A 23,469-nucleotide genomic window follows, 5' to 3' on the forward strand; every position below is an offset into this window, starting at 1 on the left:
CGTGTGGCGTTCAGGTGCTGCGTCTGTTCTCGCAGGCCAGCACAACAGCAGTGGTTTTTTGATTGAGTGTGAACTCCCAAGTTTGATTCCCCACCACCACCACCTTTGTCATTGTTTTGTGCCAGCGTTGTGACTGAAGGGCTGCACTCAGGTGTTAGCTGAGGTATACCTGCTACTCAGAAGACATGAGGGAGCATTGTAATTGCCCCATCTTGGAGTTACACTATCCTCTGAGTAACTTTTCTCACGGTGCGTCTCTGCTTCATTCTGAAATCAGAGTGATTGTTATTCACAGAAAGAAAGAAGACCTTTGAGATGCATACATTTTTATTAAAAGGTGAAGATGGCAAAATTTAATGTGAAAGTATTTTGATATTGATTTACGTTTCAAAGTTTGGAAATTTCTTTGCTTTTGCAAATTATCTTTTTGATGCAAGCACCTACCAAGAATATGCAAAGGCTGTTGCAGCTCCTGAAATCCTGTACTTACTTGTTATTTGCAGAAGTTAAAGTAATCCAGTGCATACACACATAATCAATTCCATTGCATGCTTTTCCAGCAGATGTAGCTATAAACCAGAAATATTTAAATTGTTAAATTTGATCCAAGCCATCATAGTAAAGTATACTTGGACTCAGAAATTCAGAACATTAAATCAAAGTTATGGAAACATTTATGTCTTCATGGCTGATTGAAAGTAAGCTTTTATTCCTTTCCAATACATCAGGAAAATTTTTTTAATGTTTTAATGATGGAAAATAAACCACTCCCCAGTTCATTTCTTTAGATGTTATTTATTAGTTATTCTTACTCTGGGGTGTGCTGTGATAACTTGATACATGCATTTGATGTGTGATGAGCAAATCAGATTAATTAGCATTTCATCTCCCTAAGATTAAAAATAATTTGTTGATTAATATACTAATTGTACATACATATTTATGGGTTGCAATGTATACTGATGGAGTCTGAGTAATTGGCGTCTCCCGCTTGTTGTCAGTATGTCCCGTTCAGCGCCTTTGAGCTCCTCTCCTGGAGTTGTTCATGGCGAACCGGATGGTTCTGGTTGGTCTTGTCACCCCCGGTGCTGCGGGACACGGAACCATGCTCTCCCTCTCTCAAAGGCTGCTGTTTGGGCTGCGCTTCTCCCAACTCCCTCTCGGTCTTCCCTGTTTCCTGTGTCAGGGAATCACTTTTCTATATACAGATCTCAAAAGTTAATTCCAAACTACACTGTTTTCAAGAAAAGTCTTCAATCTGAAGGCTATTATTGTCCAATTGGTGGCTGAGCTCATTACCAAAATTATCATACTTTAGGATAAATTAAAATAAGATCCTCACATCCACACATATGGCAAGTTTTACTAATTAATGGATTTACCATCTGATATAAACTTTTAGGATTTTTTAAAAAACTTTGATCCTGCAGCATGTTTTTTTTTTTTTAGATTTATTTATTTTTATTGGAAAGTCAGATCTACAGAGAGGAGGAGAGACAGAGAGGAAGATCTTCCGTCCGATGATTCACTCCCCAAGTGAGCCGAAACGGGCCGGTGCTGCGCCTATTCGAAGCCAGGAGCCAGGAGCTCTTCTGGGTCTCCCACACAGGTGCAGGTTCCCAAGGCTTTGGGCCATCCTCGACTGCTTTCCCAGGCCACAAGCAGGGAGCTGGATGGGAAGTGGAGCAGCCGGGATTAGAACCATGACCATATGGGATCCTGGTGTGTTCAAGGCGAGGACTTTAGCCGCTAGGCCATGCCGCTGGGCCCTCTGCAGCATGTTTTAAAAGTTGTCATCTCTACTTGATAAACTTTATAGTTTGAAATTATTGTCCTCATTTTTTTTTAAATCAAAGTAGTAAGTACTCACTGTTTAAATATGGAAAATACCAAAAACAAAAATCTAAAAGCACCACTCAACCATTTATAAATTGTCTTCTAGCTTAGTAGATGAGAAGTTGAGTTCACTGACAGTACACGTGCCAAGCATCCCATTCTGTCCCCAGAGACACGATGGTCTGTGTATAACGTTAGTATTTGTGCCTCAAAGTGACACAGCCTCCCCTAGCATCTTGCCTTGGGAGGTGAATAGCTATAGCAGCGGTGACTCATGCGATCCCAGCATTCGCATTCTAACCTCTGCCATTCTCTGAATTGCACTTCCCAGGTGACATTCTCACGGCCTTGGCCAACGTTTCCGGCCGCAAGCACCCATCCACGGTTCAGGTGAAGCAGCTGAGGCTCTGCCTGCCCCTGATGCCCGTGGTTCTGCACCTGGTGACCTCACAGGTATCCGTCCCTGCGCTGGGGAGAGCTGATGGCGTCGGCGCTGTCTCCCCCTCCCTGGGTTAGGCCTCAGACCACATGTTTTCATTTCTCGGTCCAAATGACATCTCTCTCCTCTCCCAGGTGTTTCGACCCCAAGTTGTGACCGAAGAGTTCCTTTTCAGTTACGGCACCATTTTGGTGAGTAGCACAGTGTGTTGGTGCTAAAGATGCCACCATCTCCCATGTTGCTGGAATTTGGTGTCAGAATGGAGTCATTTAAAAATCCCAGTGGTATTTATTTGTCCCTGGGGAAGTGACCTTTTTACATTTTTTATCTGTTGAATGGTAATAAAATTTGACATTTGGAGAAAAACACATTCTCGCCTGATAATGTATGTTGTTTAGAAGCAGGCTTAAATAGGATAAATAAGCCCACGGAAACTCTTCCAGTAACTGTAGTCTTACACGCCGTAGATTAAAAATATATATATAATAAAACTGGTGAAGGCAAAATACTAAGAATATATATTCTTACTTATTTACCTGGGCTTGTGTTGTCCAATCCCACCGTGTCTCTGTGTGATAGCATTGTTCCAAGTGAATCCCAGGGTAGGCTTTAATTGAATTTTGCTGATGGAAATGAAAAGTCAGTGGGCTATCTTACACTTCATTGTTTTTCCCCCTCACTGAAAATTATCATCTTGGTTAAGTTTTATGTCTTATGAATTATGTTATTTTTCTCCTTTGCCTGTAATAGTTGCCATTATATCTGTCGGTGACGAGGAGAGGGGCTGCACCAAGGCCCGCGGAGACGTTGTCACGTAGCATCTCTGCTGTTACTTAGATAGGATTAAAAAGAAGAAGTTGGACAGATATTTTTCAAAATGCCACGTGAGATCTAGATAAAATAAAGCAGGCACCTCAATTTTATTGCTCATTTAAAATTAAGAAAAAAAATTACCACTCCCATCAGATAATGTGGGTTTTTAGCAAGTTCACCCTTAGATGAAGTATTGTATTTTTAATGCTGAATAGAAGACACTATTAGACCACTGTTGTGTTGGATTTTAAGTTCTTATCATACTAACATTTTCAGTTCTGAATTTTAGAAGAGATTTTATGTAGAAAATATATAATGTATAATAGTCATGAGTTTGTAAACTTTTAAAATTTCTATTGATGCCCATCTTTAATTGTTCCTCACATTTAGCTACAGCATGGGTACCGTTTTAGCATGACTGTAATTCTGGCTGTGCCATCCCGTTGCACTAACAGCCATGCCTGAAATCAGTAGTCTTGCTCACCTTGTAGCTCGCTTAGGGAGATTTTGACACAAGTGTGAGTTTGGGATAGGTATAATTGTGTTTTTCCTCTAAACTAATTTATTTTTTTCAAGTGTGGTGCTGTTCTGTAAAAATGTAACTCAGTGCATTGTAGGTTTCCAATGGATTACCAAATAACTCGAACATGAAATTCTCAAATTGTCCTTCAGGAATCTTGCCGGTATTTTAGGGGAAACTCCTTTCCTTGTTGGGCTGTGTGCAGAGGTGATGGGGGAGGACCCTCTGTGGACAGGCCTCTGAGCCCTGGTGCAAGAGTAGGTGTCCTCTCCAAAGGTGAATGATGTCCCCACAGTTCTCTCAATTGTGCGTATGTCTAAGGAATGCAAAATAATTGTCCCCATCCATAGGTTGTTTCAATATTAGAAACCCTGTGGTATATTTTATTCTTTATAATCTCACCCACATGGATCGAATTGAGGCATAGAAGATGGTCTTTTGGCACTGCATCAACTATTTCTTGTGGGAGTAATTTTGGATAGTTCCAGAATTCTTTGACTCTTTGCCCTATTGAGTCAGTCTATTGCCCTTACCCATGTATTCTCCCTCATATTCAGTGTAATACTGGTAAAGATGGAGAATTATTGACTAAAATGCAGGATGTGGGATTAGCTGTCCAACAGAAGCCCTTAGACATTCTTATGAGCCTCTGGAACCTGCATGTGACTCTGAGTGAATTCATGATCTTGTCAGAAAGTGTCAAAATAATTATTCAAGCGGCTGTGCCCGGGTGATGACAGGAGACAACAGTCCTCTCACGCAGCCTCCCCAGGTCCCTTTAGCAACACAGTGCAGCTCAGCACATGGAGGGGTCTGGAGTTTTCTGCCAAATCATGGGTTTGATTGGGCTTTAAGACTCCCTGAGCCTGCGAGTTGTTTGGGGGCAGGCGGCTGTTACCCTGCTGTGAACATCTCATGGCCCAGGATGCAGAGCCCGGGGCTGCGCAGTTGGTGATTGAGGTCTGATATCTGGAAGCAGTCTATTCCAGATTAATATCCTCAGGTTCGTGTTTTTAAAGCCTTTACTGGTCCAACTGTTGCTCTGAAAATCTTGCAAAGCCAAGGAGTTCTTGACTTCTGCTAAAGCAATTCTCCAGGGCTCCTGGCCTGCCATGGTGTGGCCATGGAGTCTACAGTCATGGCTGGTGTGATGCTGACAGCTCCTTTGCAGAGCAGCTGGAGACAGCCTGGGAACTGTGGCTTCTGTGGACTTTGGTTTTCCTGATGGCACATGGGCAAGGTGTACCTGCTCAAGCTGTAGGATCTTGTTGTTGATAGAAGAAAGAAAAAATCAGGATTCTCCTACTGGAAATATGGATATGAGAAGTAGGTTTTTTTTTTCCTAATTAAAAAAAAAACATGTTTTTCCAAAGTGAATGAAGTTTTGTAGTTTAAAAGAGACCAAGTTTTGGAAGCAGTTTAGCCAGGGAACTTGTAAGCCACTCTCCAGTGTTCAAGGCTGCAGGTGAGAGAGCCGATAATTGCGGTTTTGTGCTGCTTCCTGGCAGTAGGAGCCCAGCCTCACAGCCAGCCTTCTCCACTCCGGGTTTTTTGTCGTCGTTTTCTTTTTTTCTTTTTTTTAATGGTGAAAACCATATATTTAGAACTAGGCAGCTGGATGCAGATTTGATGATCCCAGTCTTGTTGGTGGCATCCAGAGCCTCATCATCAGGAGCCAGGCGCACATGACCCCTTCTTTCCTCCATCAGGCCTGGTCAGGGCATTGACTTGGGCCACAACCGTGTCCTAGAGCTTCTTCATGGCTTGTTTGGTCTGGTGCTTGTTGGCCTTGACATCCACAATGAACACGAGCGTGTTGTTGTCTTCTGTCTTCTTCCTAGCCGACTCTGTGATGGGGGAGCTTGATGATGGCATAGTGGTCAAGCTTGTTCCTCCTGGGGGCGCTCTTCCGAGGGTATTTGGGCTGCAGGCGCAGGTGCTGCGTCTTGGGCCACCGGGTGGTGGATGATGCGCGGATCTTTTTGTGGCTGTGGACGCCTTTCAGCACCACCTTCTTGGCCTTCAGAGCCTTCCTTGGGCTCCGGCTCTGGGAGGAGCAGGAGCTTCCTTCTTTGCCTTGGGCGCCATCTTGGTAAAAAATGCCAGCTCCAGGTTTTAAGCATTCACAGTAAACAGCGTGCTGCGTCTGGGCCTCCCGAAGAGAAGACGTTGAGCGGGGCCAGACTCAGGAGAAATGACGCTGAGGACATGTGTGAGCGGACTCGGGGCGCACGCCTGCATTACGTCCTCCAGGCTTCCTGTGTCCCTTTAACATGTTCTGGGTTAAAGAGCTGAGGAAGAGGACCTTGTTGTGTGTGTTTGTCTCTAAGTTCAGGGCTTGTTAGTTTATAAATGTGCAATGGTTGGTGGTCATGGTTTCCTACAAAAGAACAAGGAAGAGATAGAGCGACACTTACTGCCCTCGACAGCTTGTTACTGTCCGATACCAGCTTGCTGAAAGATGTTGGTTTTGGCTGTAGATAAAACAGACATGGTGCACTCATAAAAATAGGGTGCCTCAACGGTATTCATTGGCAAACGAATGTGCTTGTTAGGTTCTTTTTGAAACAGGTCGTGAGTTCATTTCCAAGCTTGCTATAGAAATTGGTTTCATCTTGAAGGAATACTGATGTGAAGAGCCCAGGTGCACCCGTAAGGCGCAGCTGCCCTGCTGTCTGTCCGCTAGGTGGTGCTGTTGTCTGCCCCAAACTCCTAGACAGCTGGGTGGGGAGTCCATGGTTTTTTTTTCCCCTGATATAACACTGCCAGCCTTAAAGTTGATATCATCTGGAAGTAGCCTGCGTCATAGTCTCTGTGCACTCAGGGTCATTGGCTCTCATTCCTCAAGGTCATTTTAGAACCCAGATCACTGTCCATGCTGTGCCTGTTTCATTGGTGCTGCTCCCACGGCTCAGCCCCTCTTGGCTTCTTCCCTGCCCCTCTGCCCTGGAGTTCGTCTGTCTTTCCTTCATCTGCCTTGTCCTGATGTCAGACTGCTTGCTGACTCTGTAGTCTCATTGTCTGACTCTCCATCCCCTCCCTGCTACCCCCAACCATTTTCTGCTGTCTGTCTTGCTGCCCAGCTCCAGCAGCACCTCAGGCTCCTCTGAGACTTGAGTTGTTCTTCCTGGCTTTGCCCTCGCCATCCTGCCCTCCTGGGGCTCTGCTGCTGCACGTTGCCCATGTGCATTCCCTGGTTCAGCACCCTTCACTGCCTTGCGGGTATCCTCAACGTCTGCTCCCCTCTCTCCTTCCCTTGTTGCTTTCCAGAAAAAGCCTCATCTTGGCTAAATGTTCATTGTCTTAACCTACGCCACCCTACTTTCATTGGTTAAGTATGGCCAGAGAAAAACACTGGAAGTGACTAGTCTCACTTTAAAGCATTGGCTGCTGACCTCCAGGGACTGTGTGTACACGCTCACATCCAGCTTCCTTTTCGAATTTGTGCACCTTCATGCTCACCCAGAGGACTGGTCACGTTCTTGGCTCTCAGGAGTTCCTACCCTGTCATCACTCTTCCTTCATCACCTCCTCTTACATGAAGTGCCAAGAAGAAATTTATCCAAAAGCATTCAAGTTAGGAAATCAATAAAGTATGCACTAGGGATTTAAAAAAAATTTTAAGAGGGAGGAGGTATAAGGAAGAACGAAAATTAAAAGAAGCTCCTAATTCCATCATCTAGAGAACTCTGTTGGCATTGACAGGAGAAGAGGTAGTTGGTGGAGGTGGTTTGCAGATCCCAAGGGCAGGGAAGGGCAGAGCTACCAGGCGGAAGTGGGTCTCCTGTGCCAGGGTCCCTGGGCGACTCCTGTGCTCGCTGCTCCGCGCCTGCCGCTCTGGGTACCTGACGACTTTGACCTGACATAGGGTTAAGTCTCAAGACAGCTGTTCCTCTGAAATTTTTTAGTTCAATGTCAAATTCATCAGAACGTGCATGCCTGTTTTGAAATTTTGTAAGATTTTGATTATAAACAAAAGATTATAAATAGTACACATTGCCTCCTGATTTTATGGATTGCATTCCTTGCGTGTGTTAAATTTTTTTTTCTCCTCTTTGCTTACTTACCCATGAACAGAAAAAATTTACAATATCCAGTCTTTTTTTGTTTTCCAAGAGCTTGTATTTTCTTTTAAACCTGTAGAGAAAATGCAAGTCTTTTGAGATTGTTATTTTAAGGTTAATTTAGATTTATTCAAATTGTAATGCACATGCCTATTAAAGAAAATGTGAAAAATTATGTGAAGTTTGAAGTAATAAAGTCATCCATATTTTACCCACAGAGACAACCATTGTTAATGTATTGTGTCCCTAGTAATATTTTCTATTCATGTATATGTGTTTATGAAAATTATATTTTTATATGACACAGAGATACATATGGTTAAGGCTATACTGTGTATGTATGAGTGTATGTGGAGATTTAAATTCTGCCTTTTTAATTTCATGTAGCATAGTTTTAAAAATTAAAGAGTGTATATTTCAGTTGTATCAACTGTATACAGTTTGATATAATTTCAATTAAAAAAGCATCCAAACAATATACTGTTTGGGAGCATACATATTTGTGAAACATGTTTGAAAATACTAAGGAATTGGTGAATTTATGAAAGTGATTCCCTCCTGGGGAGAGAAAGGCAGGTGGAATGGGGGTGGTGGGGAGAGCGTGCGTCTTGATCCACTTTGAATGTACGCAGCCAGGCCTTGACTCTGCTCTGCCACGGCCTCAGCTGAGCAGGTACCATTCTTCCTGACTCCCCAGGATGTGAGACGAGTGGGCGGGGCATGGTGTTGCAGATGGTCCGCGTCATTTGGATCACTTGAACTCTTGTAGGGGCTTATGTTCTTACTAAACGTATTCCAGCATGAAAGCCCATCAATAGTGCGTTGTACATTTTTTTTAAAGATTTATTCATTTTATTACAGCCAGATATACACAGAGGAGGAGAGACAGAGAGGAAGATCTTCCGTCCGATGTTTCACTCCCCAAGTGAGCCGCAACGGGCCGATGTGCGCCGATCCAAAGCCGGGAACCTGGAACCTCTTCCGGGTCTCCCACGCGGGTGCAGTGTCCCAATGCATTGGGCCGTCCTCAACTGCCTTCCCAGGCCACAAGCAGAGAGCTGGATGGGAAGTGGAGCTGCCAGGATTAGAACTGGCGCCCATATGGGATCCTGGGGCTTTCAAGGCGAGGACTTTAGCCGCTAGGCCATGCCGCCAGGCCCGCGTTGTACATTTTTAAAGTATCAGAATGTTTAACTAATGCACAGTATTTAACATGTCTAAGAACAGATTATGGTGTTTCAGTATAAGGTAAATGCCCTCTATGAATTATTTTATGAAGAATGATAGCTACACTTTGGGGGTAAAATATCTTGGGTTATCTTTAAAGTTCTGCTGACTGAATGTTTTCTTTTTTTCCTAGAGTCATATTACATCGGTAGACTCCGGAGAAACGAATATAGATGGAGCCATTGGTGGGTAGACCATGGGGTCCTTTATCATTGCTTGAGGCACTTTGGTACTGTGCTTGATAAACACCTGCAATCTTTATTCCTAGGGCTGACAGCATCAGAAGAATTTATCAAGATCACGTTGTCGGCCTTTGAAGCAATAATACAGTATCCTCTCTTACTGAAGGACTATCGCTGCACGGTCAGTTCTGGCAGCTTTGGAGCAAAGCTTCTTGTTAATTTACTTGGGATTTGTCCATGTAAAAAGATGTGACATAGGTGTGTGTGTCCATGTCTGTGTCTGTGCCAGGCTTGTATGTGTTCCTGATGTGAAGTGACCGTTCATAATTGCTGCCCCCTCTGGCAGGATGGACATGGGAAGTCGGTTGTGCTCCTCCTTGTTGACTTACTCAGGGTTTTTCTGTGCTCATCTTTGTCCCTCCTGGTCCACACGTGTCCCCTGACCCTCCCCAACTGGTTGCCTGGTCATTGCTTGTTTCATCAACAGTACAGGGGCAGAGCTTTTCAGCCTTGACCTTGCAGGCACCTCTAGATGGGCAGTTCTGATCATGGGGGCATCCTGTGCTCAACAGGACATTTATCAGACCCACCAGAGGCTGGTGGCACCTGCCCCATTTCCACTGGAAATGTCTCTCTGTACCGACATGTGTCCTCTGGGTGGCAAAATCGCACCGTTGAAGAACCTCTAATCCTCAGGCGAGCTGCAGGCTGCCTTGAGAGGAGAGGAGGGAGGCTTCCTCCTCTGCTTTTCACAGAAGGCCTCTTCTGGCCTAGAGGAGCTGGATGGGAAGAGACTAAGGCTGCAGTGCAGGGAGCAGGGCTAGGTCCTGCCTGTGTGGCTGTTGTGGGTGCTGCCAGAGCGCCCAGACATGGTCCCACCCTTCACTCGTTAACCCTCCCTGCCTCCCCTCAGCCTCTTCCCTGACCCTTACATGAAACACTGGAGATTTGGGACTGCTTGGGATGATACGTTATATGTGTATTTTTTAAAAGGATATTTATTTATTTAGATGACAGAGAGTGAGCAGAGGTGAGTGATAACATGCTGTAGAGAAAGGAAGAGAATGAGTTTCCAGGTTGAAGCCGGGAGTCTGGAATGTCACCTGGTCTCCCACGTGGGCAGCGCACTTGGGTCATTCTCTGCTGCTTTCCCAGGAGCAGTGGCAGGGAGCTGGGTTGGAAGTGGAGCTGGCAGGATTTGAACTGGTGCTTCTAGGGGATGCTGGCATTGTAGGCGGTAGCTGAAACCGCTGGACCACAGCCCCAACCCTTAGACAAAGGTTTTGATCTCAAATAAATCAATTTCCAGTGATGAAACCATCAAGCTGACTTTTAGACAGGAGTCACTCCTGAGTTTGGGGAGTGCCTGTCATAGGAATAAATCAAAATATTGAATTTAGAAAGTGTATTGAAATTTGGAGATAGAGAGCCGGTGTGATGGCTCTGTTAGGGTCATTTGAGCAGTGAACTTGTAGGTGGAAAATTTCGTTTTCTCCATTTCCCATTCCTTCCCAGGACTCACACCGATGTTCATATGGGATGCTGGCACTGCAGATGGCATCTTAACGCACTGTACCATAGCGCCAATCCCAGTAACTTTGTGTTTAACCTGCTGAATCACAGTGCCTGCCCCTAAACTGATCTTGCACTTCGACTTTTCCATTGATTTTTTTTGAAGTACCCTATATTTTCTTTGGCAATTCAGTATGCATAACAGACTTCCTTCCTGTATTTTGTATCATCTTTCTTTGTTCTGAATGACCTCATTTGTTATGCTGGATATAATTATTGCACATTTGATTGTCATTTTTCTGTTGTGGGAGTTCAACCATCATTGAAAGTTCTGCTTGTCCTCTTAAAGTCTGTGTTGCTTTTTATGATGGTTTCTTCCTGGTAGATACTTTCTAGTTTGCAGTTCATCTATTCACATTTGTAAAATGTGGTTGTGTGCAGTATGATAATTCCATTTTCAAAAGACTGTAAAAATTCTTTTGTTTCTGGTGGTATTTATATCTTGTGACGAAGCTCTCTTATGTGTGGAGATGTAATTGTTCACTTTTTGCTGCTGCTGACCTTGAATTCCACTGTGGGAAATCCCTCAGACCTGGCATGGAGGGTGTTCCTTCCAGCAGAAAGAGCTTATACTTGCATCTGCCAGGTTGCTGAGGGCTCTGCCAGGTGCAGCAGTGCCCCGTCCAAGGTCAGCTGCCAGGTGTTACAGGTGCAGCAGTGCCCCGTCCAAGGTCAGCTGCCAGGTGTTACAGGTGCAGCAGTGCCCCGTCCAAGGTCAGCTGCCAGGTGTTGCAGCTGCAGCAGTGCCCCGTCCAAGGTCAGCTGCACCTAGTGTGCAGGTCACTGGGAATACAGACCTGAGAGTAGAATTCTCTAGGACGGGTTTCTTAGTTAGTTAGTTTTGACTCATTCATCTACTTATTCAGAAGTCAGAGTGATGGGGAGAGAGGACTAGAGGGACGAAATGAGAGGGAATGAGAAAGATATTTCCATCTGCTGGTTTGCTCCTCAAATACTGCAGCAGCTAGGCCGACCCGGGAAGAAGCTCGGGGGTGCAGGCACTACCTGGGTCTCCTACAGATGGCACAGGCCTCACTGCTTGGGCTGTCTGCTGCTGCTTTCCAGTGTATGTTAGCATGGAGATGGATCTCTCTCTTTTCTAAGATTTATTTATTTGTATTGGAAAGTCAGATTTACAGAGAGGAGTAGAGACAGAAAGATCTTACATTCACTGGCTCACTCCCCAGGTGACTACAGCAGCCGGCGCTGAACCAATCCAATCAGGAACCAGGAGCCTCTTCTGGTCTCCCATGTGGGTGTAGGGTCCCAGGCTACACGTAGGGAGCTAGATGGGAAGTGGAGCAGCTGAAACATGAGCCATTACCTGTATGGGATGCCAGCGCTTGGAAGTAGAGGATTAGCCAGTTGAGCCATCATGCTGTTTGTATTGTATATGGCATTTCTGGATTGTCCAGTAGGCGAGCCAATCCAAGGAAGCAACCCCACGGTAGCTAGAAGCCTTGCTCCTCACAGTCATCTTCATGGCAATGAACTCTAAATCTTCAATTGAGATATTACTTGCTTAATGTTGCTTATTGATTCTTTCCCCTAATGAACAATAACCTCATGGCTAATTTGTTAAAAATACAATGTTTATAATTATTTATGTTGCATTTAAATAGAAAATTAATTAGTTTGCTTTCTCATCCTGAAATCCAAGTGTCCTGATTATTGAAACTACAGCCTCTATTATGAGAAGAGAATGCATCACTGCAATTTACCAGCTTCATAGAACTATTGTTTTCTTTCTACAACTCATGGGAAATCTTCTAATTATCTCTTCCTAAGCATGACTGGAATACATGAAGGTGAACATCCAGACCCCAGGGTTTGAAATGTAGCACGCTCTGTTCAAGGTTCCCAATCAATACTTTATTATATGGAAGTGGCTAAATGCCTTTAATTCTTGCTAAGCACAGGCGCCTTAACTTCAGTTCTTCCCAGAGTTTTTAGACCGTGCAATGCTTCAGGGTTGGGAGCCGCCAAGGTGGCCTACATAGCAGACAGAAAGCCACAATGATGTTAATCAGAGTTTGTTCCCAATTCATGTGGTTTCAAAAAGCGTTATTAATAGCAAAAGGAGACATAGAGGTGAGTTCTTTATTCCTGGCTGTAAAATAAGTAATTTGCCTAGAATGTATTTCTGCTTCTTCAACTTTAAAAAAGATTAGCCAAACCTTAGCATTCTAAAGTAAAAATCCCTACCCTTAGGTGAAATTTACAACTAAGGCCTTGAGGCTAATATTGAGTTAATTTAGCTATAATTACACCTAATATTTGTGTTAGTACTGAGTGTTGGTGGGGCTGGAGAGTGCGTGGACTCTCAGCCATGGCCAGCAAGCGTGTAGAGGAGAGAGCAGATTCACAGAGCTGCTTGGCACGCACCTCGGAAGCTGAGCATGTATGTGCACACTCAGGAGCCCGAGACGCGCCTCTTGCATTTCTGCATGTGCGTTCGGTAGAGATGTGGAGGACACGTGAGTTCACTGGCTTGTGGCCTCTTCCCTTTTCCATGTTCAAAGCCAGGAGTGTCGCAGCTTCAGATTCCTCTCTGACATGGCTAGCAGGCCCCACGCTCCCTTTGGAATTGCGGTGTCAGATTTTGTTGGCGTGGTTTCTGCACTGTGACTTGGAAGTGATTCAGTTCAGATGTTAGAGGCTCCTTCCCTCCTTCGTCTGTGTTGTGAGACTGTAAGGTTGCTCTGTGGGGTTGTATTGTTACTCAAACATGGCATTTTAATGTGACTTCTCAGAAATGTGGATTGAGCTTTACTGGACTCAGGTGATACTCTGCAGTTGTTTTCAAATCAAGAAAAATCCTGCAGCATTATTAGTAAGTATAATTATCTTTAAAGGTTTGCTTATTTATTTGACAGGCAGCATTAGAGAGAGAATGAGTGAGTGAGAAAGAATGCTTGCCACAGCTTCCTTCTGCGGGCTTATTTCTCAAATGGTTTGCTTTCAAATTAAATCCAAAATACGTTACTCCAGATACTTAAAAATCCAAGTTTTCCTAATGAGCTCAGAGCTCCAGTTGAGGCATCTGAAGCTCAATTAGAGCCTCAGCTGTGTGTTACTAGGCTTGAGGCTCTCAGCCCACAGCACCGTGCTCCAAAGCCCCCCACTCCATCTTCTAAGAAGCCCGCACTTGTCTCCATCCCCCTGTTGATGTACTCTTATTTGTTCTACCTTTGTGTTTATTTATAAATGTGCTCATTCTTTTATGTCCTTAGTAGCTATTGAGTTTTTTAAATTATTATTTGAAAGGACCAGTGATAGATGTATGGACACACACACATACACACACACACACACACACACACACACACCCTTCTATCCTTGAGGCCACTCCCCAGTTGGCCAGGGCTTAACCATCACCACCAGGCTGAAACCAGGAGCCAGTGGCTTCATTTAAGTCTCCCACAGGGGGCGGGTGGGCAGGATTTAGGATTTTAAAAATGATTTCCCGCCCCATGAAAACAGTAATTGAATATAACAGGAATAAAATTTTCCTGGTTAGACTCATTGAGTGTGCATTTTCAGGAGAATTTTATTTTTCAATGCATATCTTACTGAGTAACTTTCACTTGATAATCAGCTGTCTAGCTCAGGAAAAATATGAGCTAAAGACGAATAGCCAAGCTGTCATCAGGATTTTCTTTGCATTTGCACGTCATAGGAAGCATTTAATTTTCTTTCTTTTTTTTTTTTTAAGATTTATTCATTTTATTACAGCCAGATATACACAGAGGAGAAGAGACAGAGAGGAAGATCTTCCATCCGATGATTCACTCCCCAAGTGAGCCGCAATGGACCGATGCGCGCCGATCTGATGCCGGGAACCTGGAACCTCTTCCGGGTCTCCCACGCGGGTGCAGTGTCCCAATGCATTGGGCCGTCCTCAACTGCTTTCCCAGGCCACAAGCAGGGAGCTGGATGGGAAGTGGAGCTGCCGGGATTAGAACTGGCACCCATATGGGATCCTGGGGCGTTCAAGGCGAGGACTTTAGCTGCTATGCCATGCCGCCAGGCCCAGGAAGCATTTAATTTTCACATTGCTATTTCCCACCTGTTAGGTCTTCTAGAGAGTCATTTTCACTTGGAAAGATTGAGATTTTAACAACTTGGGTTACTACCAAAATTGTCTTGAAGAACTGGCAGAAAAACTATGTTAATTGAAAAATTAAATGATATTTTTGTGAAATAGAGATCTTCAAATGTATAAACAGGTAAAGTTCTAAGGCAGAAAGACAATGACAGCAAACAGTATGCATATATGTGTGTGCACACACATATACACACACACATCTTTACAGTGTATGTAAAGAGATACACATGCAGACAGAGTGTACTCCAGGGTGTTGGTTCACTCTCCGAAGGCCATTCAGAGCCAGGACTAAGGCCAGACACATGCCAGGAGTACAGCACGGTCCAGGTTCCCCGCAGGAATGGCAGGAGCCCAATCATTTGAGTAACTACGCCAACATTCCAAGTCTGCCTAAGCTGGAAGCTGGAGTCAGGCGCAGCTGGGAGCTGGAACCAGACACTCCAAGGTTGAGTTGGACTTGGGTCTAAAACATTAGGCTGAATATCCATTCGTGAAATACAATTTTAATACCAGACTTGATTTGTTTAAGGTGCTATGTATCATTCAGGAGACATAATGCATATATCCTCTTGCAAGGTTTCATTCTTAAACATGCTTGTGGGTCAGGTGTTTGTCATGGGGATCAAGGTGCATGTTGGGACCTGCACCGCCCTGCCTCGGCTCTGCTCTCAGTTCCCATTCCTGCCAGTGAGTTTCCTAGAAGATGGCAAGTGATGGCTCAAGTCATTGGGTTCCCGCCACCCAGACAAGAGACACGTGTTAAGGTTTTTTGCAGGTATTTAGGGGTAGATCAGTTGATGGGAGCTTGCTCTCTGTCCAACTGTTCAAGAAAAATTTCCAGTGAATATATAAATGTGTCGTGTACCATATGGATGTAGACATAGTCAGTTGAAAGATGTGTTCTCTTCAACCATGGTAGATGTTGTGGCATTGTTTGGCTTTCCAACGTGTTATGCTTGAGTTATCATAGAACCATTCCCCCGAGTCTAGTGGTAAGTTTTGATAACAGGTTATATGCAAGTGGTATCCCAGTATTCTCTTTTGAAAGACTATGAAGTGTAGAGTGACAAGAAGGGGAGCTAGAAAAAGAGGTTTGCAATCCATCGGCTCAATTCCAGGCTGGAGCCAGAAGCCAGGAGCCAGGAGCTCCATCCAGTTCTCCCTCCTGGGCCATTGGACTCCAGACAGCTTCTCCTGCATTGTACTGTTGGAGAGAGAACAAGTACATGAATGCCAGACATTTTGTGTATTGCCACTGAAATTGGCTCTCTAAGGAGCTGTAGATTTCAGGACTAAAGCATGACAGTAATTTGTCCTATCTTATTTGGTATTTTGGAGAAAAAAATTTTGTGATTTTTTTTTGGGGGGGCTGGGGGATGGCCAAGTTTTATGCCATATTTGATTGGGCTCTGTCTCAAGTAACTGGGAAATGATGCGTGGTTTATTAACTGAGAAATGATGTATGGATTTATGTCATTTGAATCTATTTTTGAAATATTAACTTGTCATATTTCTCTGATGCCTTTGATAAAATGTAGATTGTGCGACTTTTTTTTGCTCTCAACATTTTGATAGTCATTCTAGCTTAAGCATAAGTAATATTACTATCCTACACATATTAGTTTGTTGATTTAATGCCAAGCAGGTTTTACATTCTATTCCAAAATTCCTTTCATAAACTCTAAAGGTTTTGAGAAATTACTGTCTTGAAAATTTTCATAACGTCATTTTGACCTAAAGACTTTATCACAGTTAAATGAGCTTGGTGATTTATTAAATGTCAGAGAATTTATCCAGGCTAAATTCAACGTTTGAATTTTTTCCCCCACTCATTTGGTTAGTGGCTGTGTCTATGGACAGAAGCACAGATGATCACTGTTAGCAGTTGCGTGTTTATAGAGACTTGAGCCAAGCCTTTCATGTCCTTTCTTTCAGGTTGTTGATTATATCCTGCCACCCTTGGTCTCGTTGGTTCAAAGCCAGAATGGTGAGTGGGATCACACCCAGGAGAATTCTGTCGCCTGTGCAGTTTGTTTTTTTCACCGTGTTTCTGTGGCATCACGTTCTCGGCCTTCTCTCCCCTCCCCGTTACAAACAGTAGAATGGCGGCTCTTCAGCTTGCGGCTGCTCTCAGAAACCACGGCTCTGCTGGTCATCCAGGAGGTTGGGCATGGCGAGGAGGAGGCGAGCGGCAACTCTGACAGTAGTCTTCTGGCCCTCATCAGGGATGTCCTGCTTCCGCAGTAAGTGTCACACCACCGCACCCATGCAGGGAGGGCCTGTCCAGCCATGTCCAGAGCTGGGCTGGGATCTCTGGGCCCTTACGTTTCTGCCCTCAAGCTTGTCTCTGCAACATGCACAAGGTCTAGAAATGTGGGTGACTACTCGGCTCTCAAGTTACGCATTCTTTAAAAAGATTTATTTTTATTGGAAAGTCAGATACACAGAGAGGAGAGACATAGAAGAAGAGCTTCCACCCAATGATTCAATCCCCATGCCGCCACAACGGCCAGAGCTGTGCCTATCCAAAGCCAGGAGCCAGAGCCTCCTACAGGTCTCCCACGCAGATGCAGGGTCCCAAGACTTTGGGCCATCCTGAACTGCCTTTCCAGGCCACAAGCAGGGAGCTGGATGGGAAGCGGGGCTGGTGGGATTAGAACTGATGTCCATATGGGATCCTGGCTCATGCAAAGCAAGGACCTTGACTGCTAGGCTACTGCACCCGGGTACCAAGTTACGCATTTTAAAAGATGTGTATCTTGTAAGAAGTGAGGTGTATCAGTCAAGGTCATTAATCCAAGACCTAGAAGATGAATTTGAAGCTTTTCCTGACTCTTTTCAGAATTGATAGAGATAGGAGGAAGTCTTACCCCCCAAATTCCTGGAATGGAAAGTCAGTTTTAAACAGGATGATTGTTATTGTTATTTTGATTGGGGGCAGGGTAGTGGGAGAGGTGGTGGAATTGATGGAGTGTTATCAGGAAAGTTCTTTTTTCTTTTTTCCTCTGTTGCCCATGCAGCAAAACACGAGGGATAACTTCTGAGCTCACCCAGGGCCATTCGGGAACACTGTGGATCAAGCAGGGTACTGTCTAACGGCACGCCAGGTGTCATTATGAAGAGTTTTGCACAGCTCTTACTAGATTTGTGTATGCTTGGTTACTCTGGGAGCCTGCACAGCTGCAGTCTGAATCAGTACAGCAGGGTTTCAAGGATGGCAGCCTTTCCTGTTGCTCCTCTCTGCTCCACTCTCTCATGAGTGGAAAAAGCCAAGGTGGTCATCTCAGGTGCATGTATAATGGGCTTCATGGCTTCTGCATGCATTTGCGAATGACATCTTATTTGCCAAAAACAATAATTACAAATCAACTTAGAAAATAATCTATTTGCTCAAATAACTGAGCAATCAGACTTGTGCTAGCGTCAGAAATAGCTTGATTCAGGTATCTGGTTTATGTCTGCAATGCTCCACACATGTTTTCACTACCTCTGTGCTTTGCCTGCATCTGCAAGGCATTGTTCTCAGACTCCTGGTCAGTTAAATGGCTCTTGGGGAGATGCTTCTAGAAGGAGAATCTTTTCTAACAATACTGACAAAATTCTCAGGGTGGGGCGGCAGCTTAATGTTCCTTGGTACTTTCAGAATTGCTGTGTGATAAGAATGAAAACTGTTGTGAGAATAAACATTTAGATGCGGGCTCTCCAGGGAGAAGGAGCCAGCAATGTGTGGTGTGGTGTGGTGTGTATGTGTGTGTGTGTGTGTTTGTGAGAGAAAGAGAGAGAGAGAGAGAGAGAGAGAGAGAGAGATGAGGTCTGTTGGAAGGGATTGCCTCACACGAGTGTGACGGCTGAGAAGCAGCTGGCAAGCCGTGGGACTCGGGAGAGCTGCTGACACAGTTCATGGGTCTGTAAAGCTGGGCAACCCGAGGTTCCCCAAGAACCAGCGTTCTGGTTACAGCTGACCTGCGTTTCAGGTTGGGGCAGTCAGCGGGAGTTCCCTTTTACTTAATGCTTTTTGTCTATTTGGGTTTGTAAATGATTGGGTGGGGTCTGCCTCCAGCAAAGGCCATCTGTTTACACATTGGGTGGCCGTGCCAGTCCTAATCTCATCAAGAGACATCCCTCCAGACCCACCCAGATCCTGAAGCACCTTGCCAGACCTAACCTGAGTAATGTGTGACCAAATATCTGGGCACCCAAAGGCCCAGTCAAGTTGGATCATCACAGTATCTGCCAAGCACATTATGAATCAGTTAATGAACTGATCTCCAAGGAACATTGCCTGTTCTCAGGCTGCATACTTGACTTTCTAATGGGATGAACTTGAATTACTCAGTGCTTGTTGAGTGCCTACTGCAAGGGATGTTATAATCCAGTATTGTAACCCCAAAGAGAGATGTTTATTTAGACTTTGACACCTGGGTATGATTATATAGAAAAGGAGTGGGCCCTGCTGGCAGTTGTGGGATAAGCGGCAGTGGAGAAGAGGCAAGGTACCTAGGTAGAAGCAGACCAGTTGTATCTTCTAGAGTCCTGCATGTAAGACTCACATGAAATATGATAGGGAGTTTGCTGTCTTCATCAGTCTGTTTATCCAGGACTCAGTGCATGGTATTTCACAGACAAAGTTTAGTTGTGGGGAATTTGAACAATCAAGATGTGCAGAGCCTCTGTCTCTATGGAACTTAGCCTTTGACGGAGGCAAATATTTCAGAATTTTTTTAACACCAGAAGTTTGGAAGATATCCATTGAAATATGACATAATGGATCTATCTTTCTTACAAACATGCTTTTTAGAAAATCCGGAAGGAAGTTGTGCTGCCTTTGTGAGTTTCCTGATTGACCCAGGAATTTTCTAAAGCTCCAGGTTCCTTAATGTCCTGTGGCCTGGGGCCAGTATTTCCCACGGCCTAGCTGCGAGTGGCCTCCTAGGCTCCAAAGGTCTTTCCATCATGATTTTTGGAAATACCGCTTGCTTAAGGGCATTTTTATAAGGTCAGGCACCAGGAAAGGATATTCACTCTTGAACCTTCTGTGTAACATTGGAATGTGAGTATTGACTGACATAATATGAGGAAATTAAACTCTAAATATCCTGTTAGCTTTCTGTTAATGACTACATGTTTCCATGAACCCAGTGGCTTAAATCAACACTCATTTCTTAGCTCACAGCCCCATGGGTTCCAATTCAGACAGTGTGACTGCTCAGGTTCTACCCTGAATGGAATCCAGCCATCTGTCTGGCCCTTCAGAGGCTCTGGGGGAGAACACTGGTCCCATGTCTGTCCACACAGGTTGCGGGCAGAATCCAGTACCTTGTGGCTTGCCTGAGTTTCCTAGGACTAACAGATGACCACACTAGGTAGCTGAAAGCAACAGGAATTTTCTCGCGACCCGTTGAAGAGACCAGGAGTCTGGAAGGAAGGTGCTGGCAGGTCTGCCCCTTTGGAAAGCTCTGGCAGGCCGTGTCTTTGTTGGCCTCACCTCGCTGTTGGTGGTTGTGGGTCTGGGCAGGCCTCCTTCAGCCTGGGCCTCTGCATGAAACCTCACCCCACTCCGTCTCTGGCTCTCACATTTCTTTCTGGTTGTCTTTCATAAGAATGCTTTCAGAAGGTTTATGGGATATCCTAAATCCAGCATGTTCCTAACTCAAGATCCCTGTTTACATCTGCAAAGCCCCCCCCCCCCCTTTTTTTTTTCTGATGAAGGTCAAGTGCACAGGTTGAGGGCTTTTGAACTTGGATGCTTTTTCTGGGGGCTGCTGTTCAGCTGCCTTTCCAGTTGTGGGATCACGTGACTTGTTCTGTGCTGCCACACCTCCTTAGGGTGCCCTTGTCTCCTCAACTACCCCCTTGAATTTTCAAGTTGGCATATATTTTCTCAGATTTTTCCTGTTTGGAATCTCTGCATTCCTGCTCATTCTACCTGCTTACTGCACTGGGTCAAGTTGACCATTTATCGGGAGTCTTTACCTTGTGACTCAATGTTTGCACTCACAGCTTATCCCTAATGTGAACTGGGTGTGTCTGCTTCTCTCCTGCCCTTCCTCTCCCCATTGTGGGGAGCGGCTGACCCCACGTATGAGGGGCCGCAAGATGGCGGCTGGCCGAGGGCCAGGAGGCGGGATTTGTCCCGCCAGTAGGCAAGCAGAAAGTCGCAGAGATAGGCTAATCCCCCCCCCCCCACAGTTGCTGGCCTATCAGATAGCGCCCCGTGGACCCTTGGGGAGAAGTGATTGGTGGAGAACTGGATATAAGCGGCCCGCTTTCGGCAATAAACCTTTTTGGTTTGCCCCTCTCCTTTCATTCTTTTGGTTCGCCTGTGGCCTTTTGGTTTGGCTTTTCGTTCGTTCGTTTGCGTGTGTGTTCGTTCGGTGTGTGTGTGCCGGTCACGGTGGCGGTTCCTGTTTTTTCCAGGTCCTTGAAATTCCTCGTCATTTTAGTGTCGCTGTAGGGCGGCGACACCCCATTTTGTTCTTTGGGTTTTAATCTGTTCTTCTAGATAGTTAGGATGCCAGTAACATAGCTGAGTTCTCTATATGATTAATGAGAAAAGATTCTTCTTAATTTTCTGGGAAGAAAGATACCTCATATACTCAAAAAAACTATGATCACTTTTTGGTTGTTGTTCAGCAGAGACACGGTTTAATTTTAAAGGTTTATGCAGAAGTGGTAATATTTGATGGAATTTACACCCAAATTGACCTTATTATTAAAAGCAGCGCCTTAGAAGACTATCAACTGATAGTCTTCAACTAACTATTTGAGTATTTTTTTTCTGAGACTTTTAGATAAGGTGAGGGCATTTCTCTTTTACTATTGGATTCTCAGCAAGTTTATTTATTTTTTTTACTTTATGGTGGTGCTAAAGGCACTGAATAGGAACCATGCTACGTATTTTTTTTCACTTTTATGAAAAATTTATTTAAAAGGCAAAGGGAGAGACATGGAGAGACATTGCATCTATTGATTTGTTTCGCAAATAGCTGCACCAGCTAGGTGTAGTCCGGACTGAAGTCAGGAGCCAGGAATTCTATCTTTGTTTCCCACAGGAGTGGCAGGGCCCAAGCACATGGGTTGTCTTTTCCTGCTTTCCCAAGGAGCATTTGCAGGATGTTAGTTCAGAAATAGAGCAGCTGGGACTTGAACCTGTGATTCCAAGCATCCGTTTAACTCTCTGTACCATAATACAGCCCCAGTGAATTTATTTATTTATTTATTTTTACTTTTTTTTTTTTATTAATTACGTTGTATTATGTGACACAGTTTCATAGGTATTTGGATTCTCCCCACCCCTCCCCAAACCCTCCCACCATGGTGGATTCCTCCACCTTGTTGCATAACCACAGTTCAAGTTCAGTTGAGATTCCCCCATTGCAAGCATATACCAAACATAGAGTCCAGCATCTTATTATCCAGTCAAGTTCAATAGCTTCTTAGGTATACCATCTCTGGTCTGAAGGCAGAGCCAGCAGAGTATCATCCCAATCAATTAAAACACACTATGTATTTTGAAGCTTTGGATCCCTTTGCAGGCTAGGGATATGCAGGCATGACATTCCGTTTTAATGCTGGGAAGTGAATGGAACCATAACTCGCAGTCAGTCTCACAGTTCTGAGGGGTAACCACCAGTGCTGTTATGAGCTGTACTGTTGGCCATCGGTAGGCAGAAATCATTTGACCAACTTCTATTTTCATTTCTTATAGCTTTGAGAATCTTATATTGGAAAGGGATCACATGGATATGCTCACAATTTCTTTGTGACAACAGTATGGCAACTTTTCTCTCCTGGGGAAAATGAGCACAGCCTATCTTTTTTTATAATTCTCTTGTGACCTGTAAAATCATCAGAACCGTAATGACTTCATCAATTACTAAGGCTTATTTTCCAAATGTCTAAAAGGAATACATTCCTTTTAGAATTAGTAACTTGTAAGTGGGTTCCATTAGTTGTGACATACTAAAGGGTTGTTTAGTTGTCTTAAAAGTAGTGTTTCAGGCCCGGCATTATGGCCATTGGCTAAATCCTCGCCTTGCATGCACCAGGATCCCATATGGGCACCGGTTCTAATCCTGGCAGCCCTGCTCCCCATTCAGCTCCCTGCTTGTGGCCTGGGAAAGCAGTCGAGGACAGCAAAGCCTTGGGACCCTGCACTTGCATGGGAGACCCGGAAGAATCTTCTGGCTCCTGACTTTAGATTGGCTCAGCTCTGGCCATTGAGGCTACTTGGGGAGTGAACAAACTGATGGAAGATGTTCCTCTCTGCCTCTCCTTCTCTGTGTAAATCTGACTTTCCAATAATATAAAACTTTTTTTAAGTAATATTCCTCAATAAATCTAGCCATCTGAAAAATTTGGTCCTTGTGACTCAAAGGACATTTGGGTGGTTCTGTATTTCTTCTTTCTCTCCTTTACACAAGAATTATATGTTAAAAAATATTGATAAATTTATTCATCTTTGATACAAATTAGAATAAAAAGCCAATTTTTTATATAGATAATAGTCTTTGCGGACAAAAACAGTACTCAGTGTGGCTTTGTCAAAGTGATTTGTTTTGACCTTTGGGATTTTCATAATGAAAATTTGCTATCCGTTTCATTCAAGAGGACAGATGAGAGCAAGCAGAGAGTATGATCTGAAAGCACGATCTTAATCTTGTTCTGAGAATGCATGCATCAATCTATCCCATCATTTAGCAACCCAT

General features: G+C 44.4%; 1 protein-coding gene across 2 annotated transcripts in view; it reads left to right on the forward strand.

Annotated features, from left to right (window-relative positions):
- The window catches only part of ULK4 (unc-51 like kinase 4), a 328,855-nt gene that overhangs the window by 89,749 nt on the left and 215,637 nt on the right, over positions 1-23,469 (forward strand). The window contains exons 23-28 of one of the 2 annotated variants that reach the window (XM_058678919.1): positions 2,168-2,289; positions 2,410-2,466; positions 9,033-9,084; positions 9,168-9,262; positions 16,697-16,748; positions 16,860-17,004. In XM_058678919.1, coding sequence (XP_058534902.1) covers positions 2,168-2,289; positions 2,410-2,466; positions 9,033-9,084; positions 9,168-9,262; positions 16,697-16,748; positions 16,860-17,004 — 523 coding nt within the window. The remainder of the gene's footprint in view (positions 1-2,167; positions 2,290-2,409; positions 2,467-9,032; positions 9,085-9,167; positions 9,263-16,696; positions 16,749-16,859; positions 17,005-23,469) is intronic. The other variant, XM_058678920.1, reaches the window with a different exon arrangement.

Source organism: Ochotona princeps, chromosome 21 (genome assembly GCF_030435755.1).
Source record: "Ochotona princeps isolate mOchPri1 chromosome 21, mOchPri1.hap1, whole genome shotgun sequence".
Classification (NCBI taxonomy): Eukaryota; Metazoa; Chordata; class Mammalia; order Lagomorpha; family Ochotonidae; genus Ochotona; species Ochotona princeps.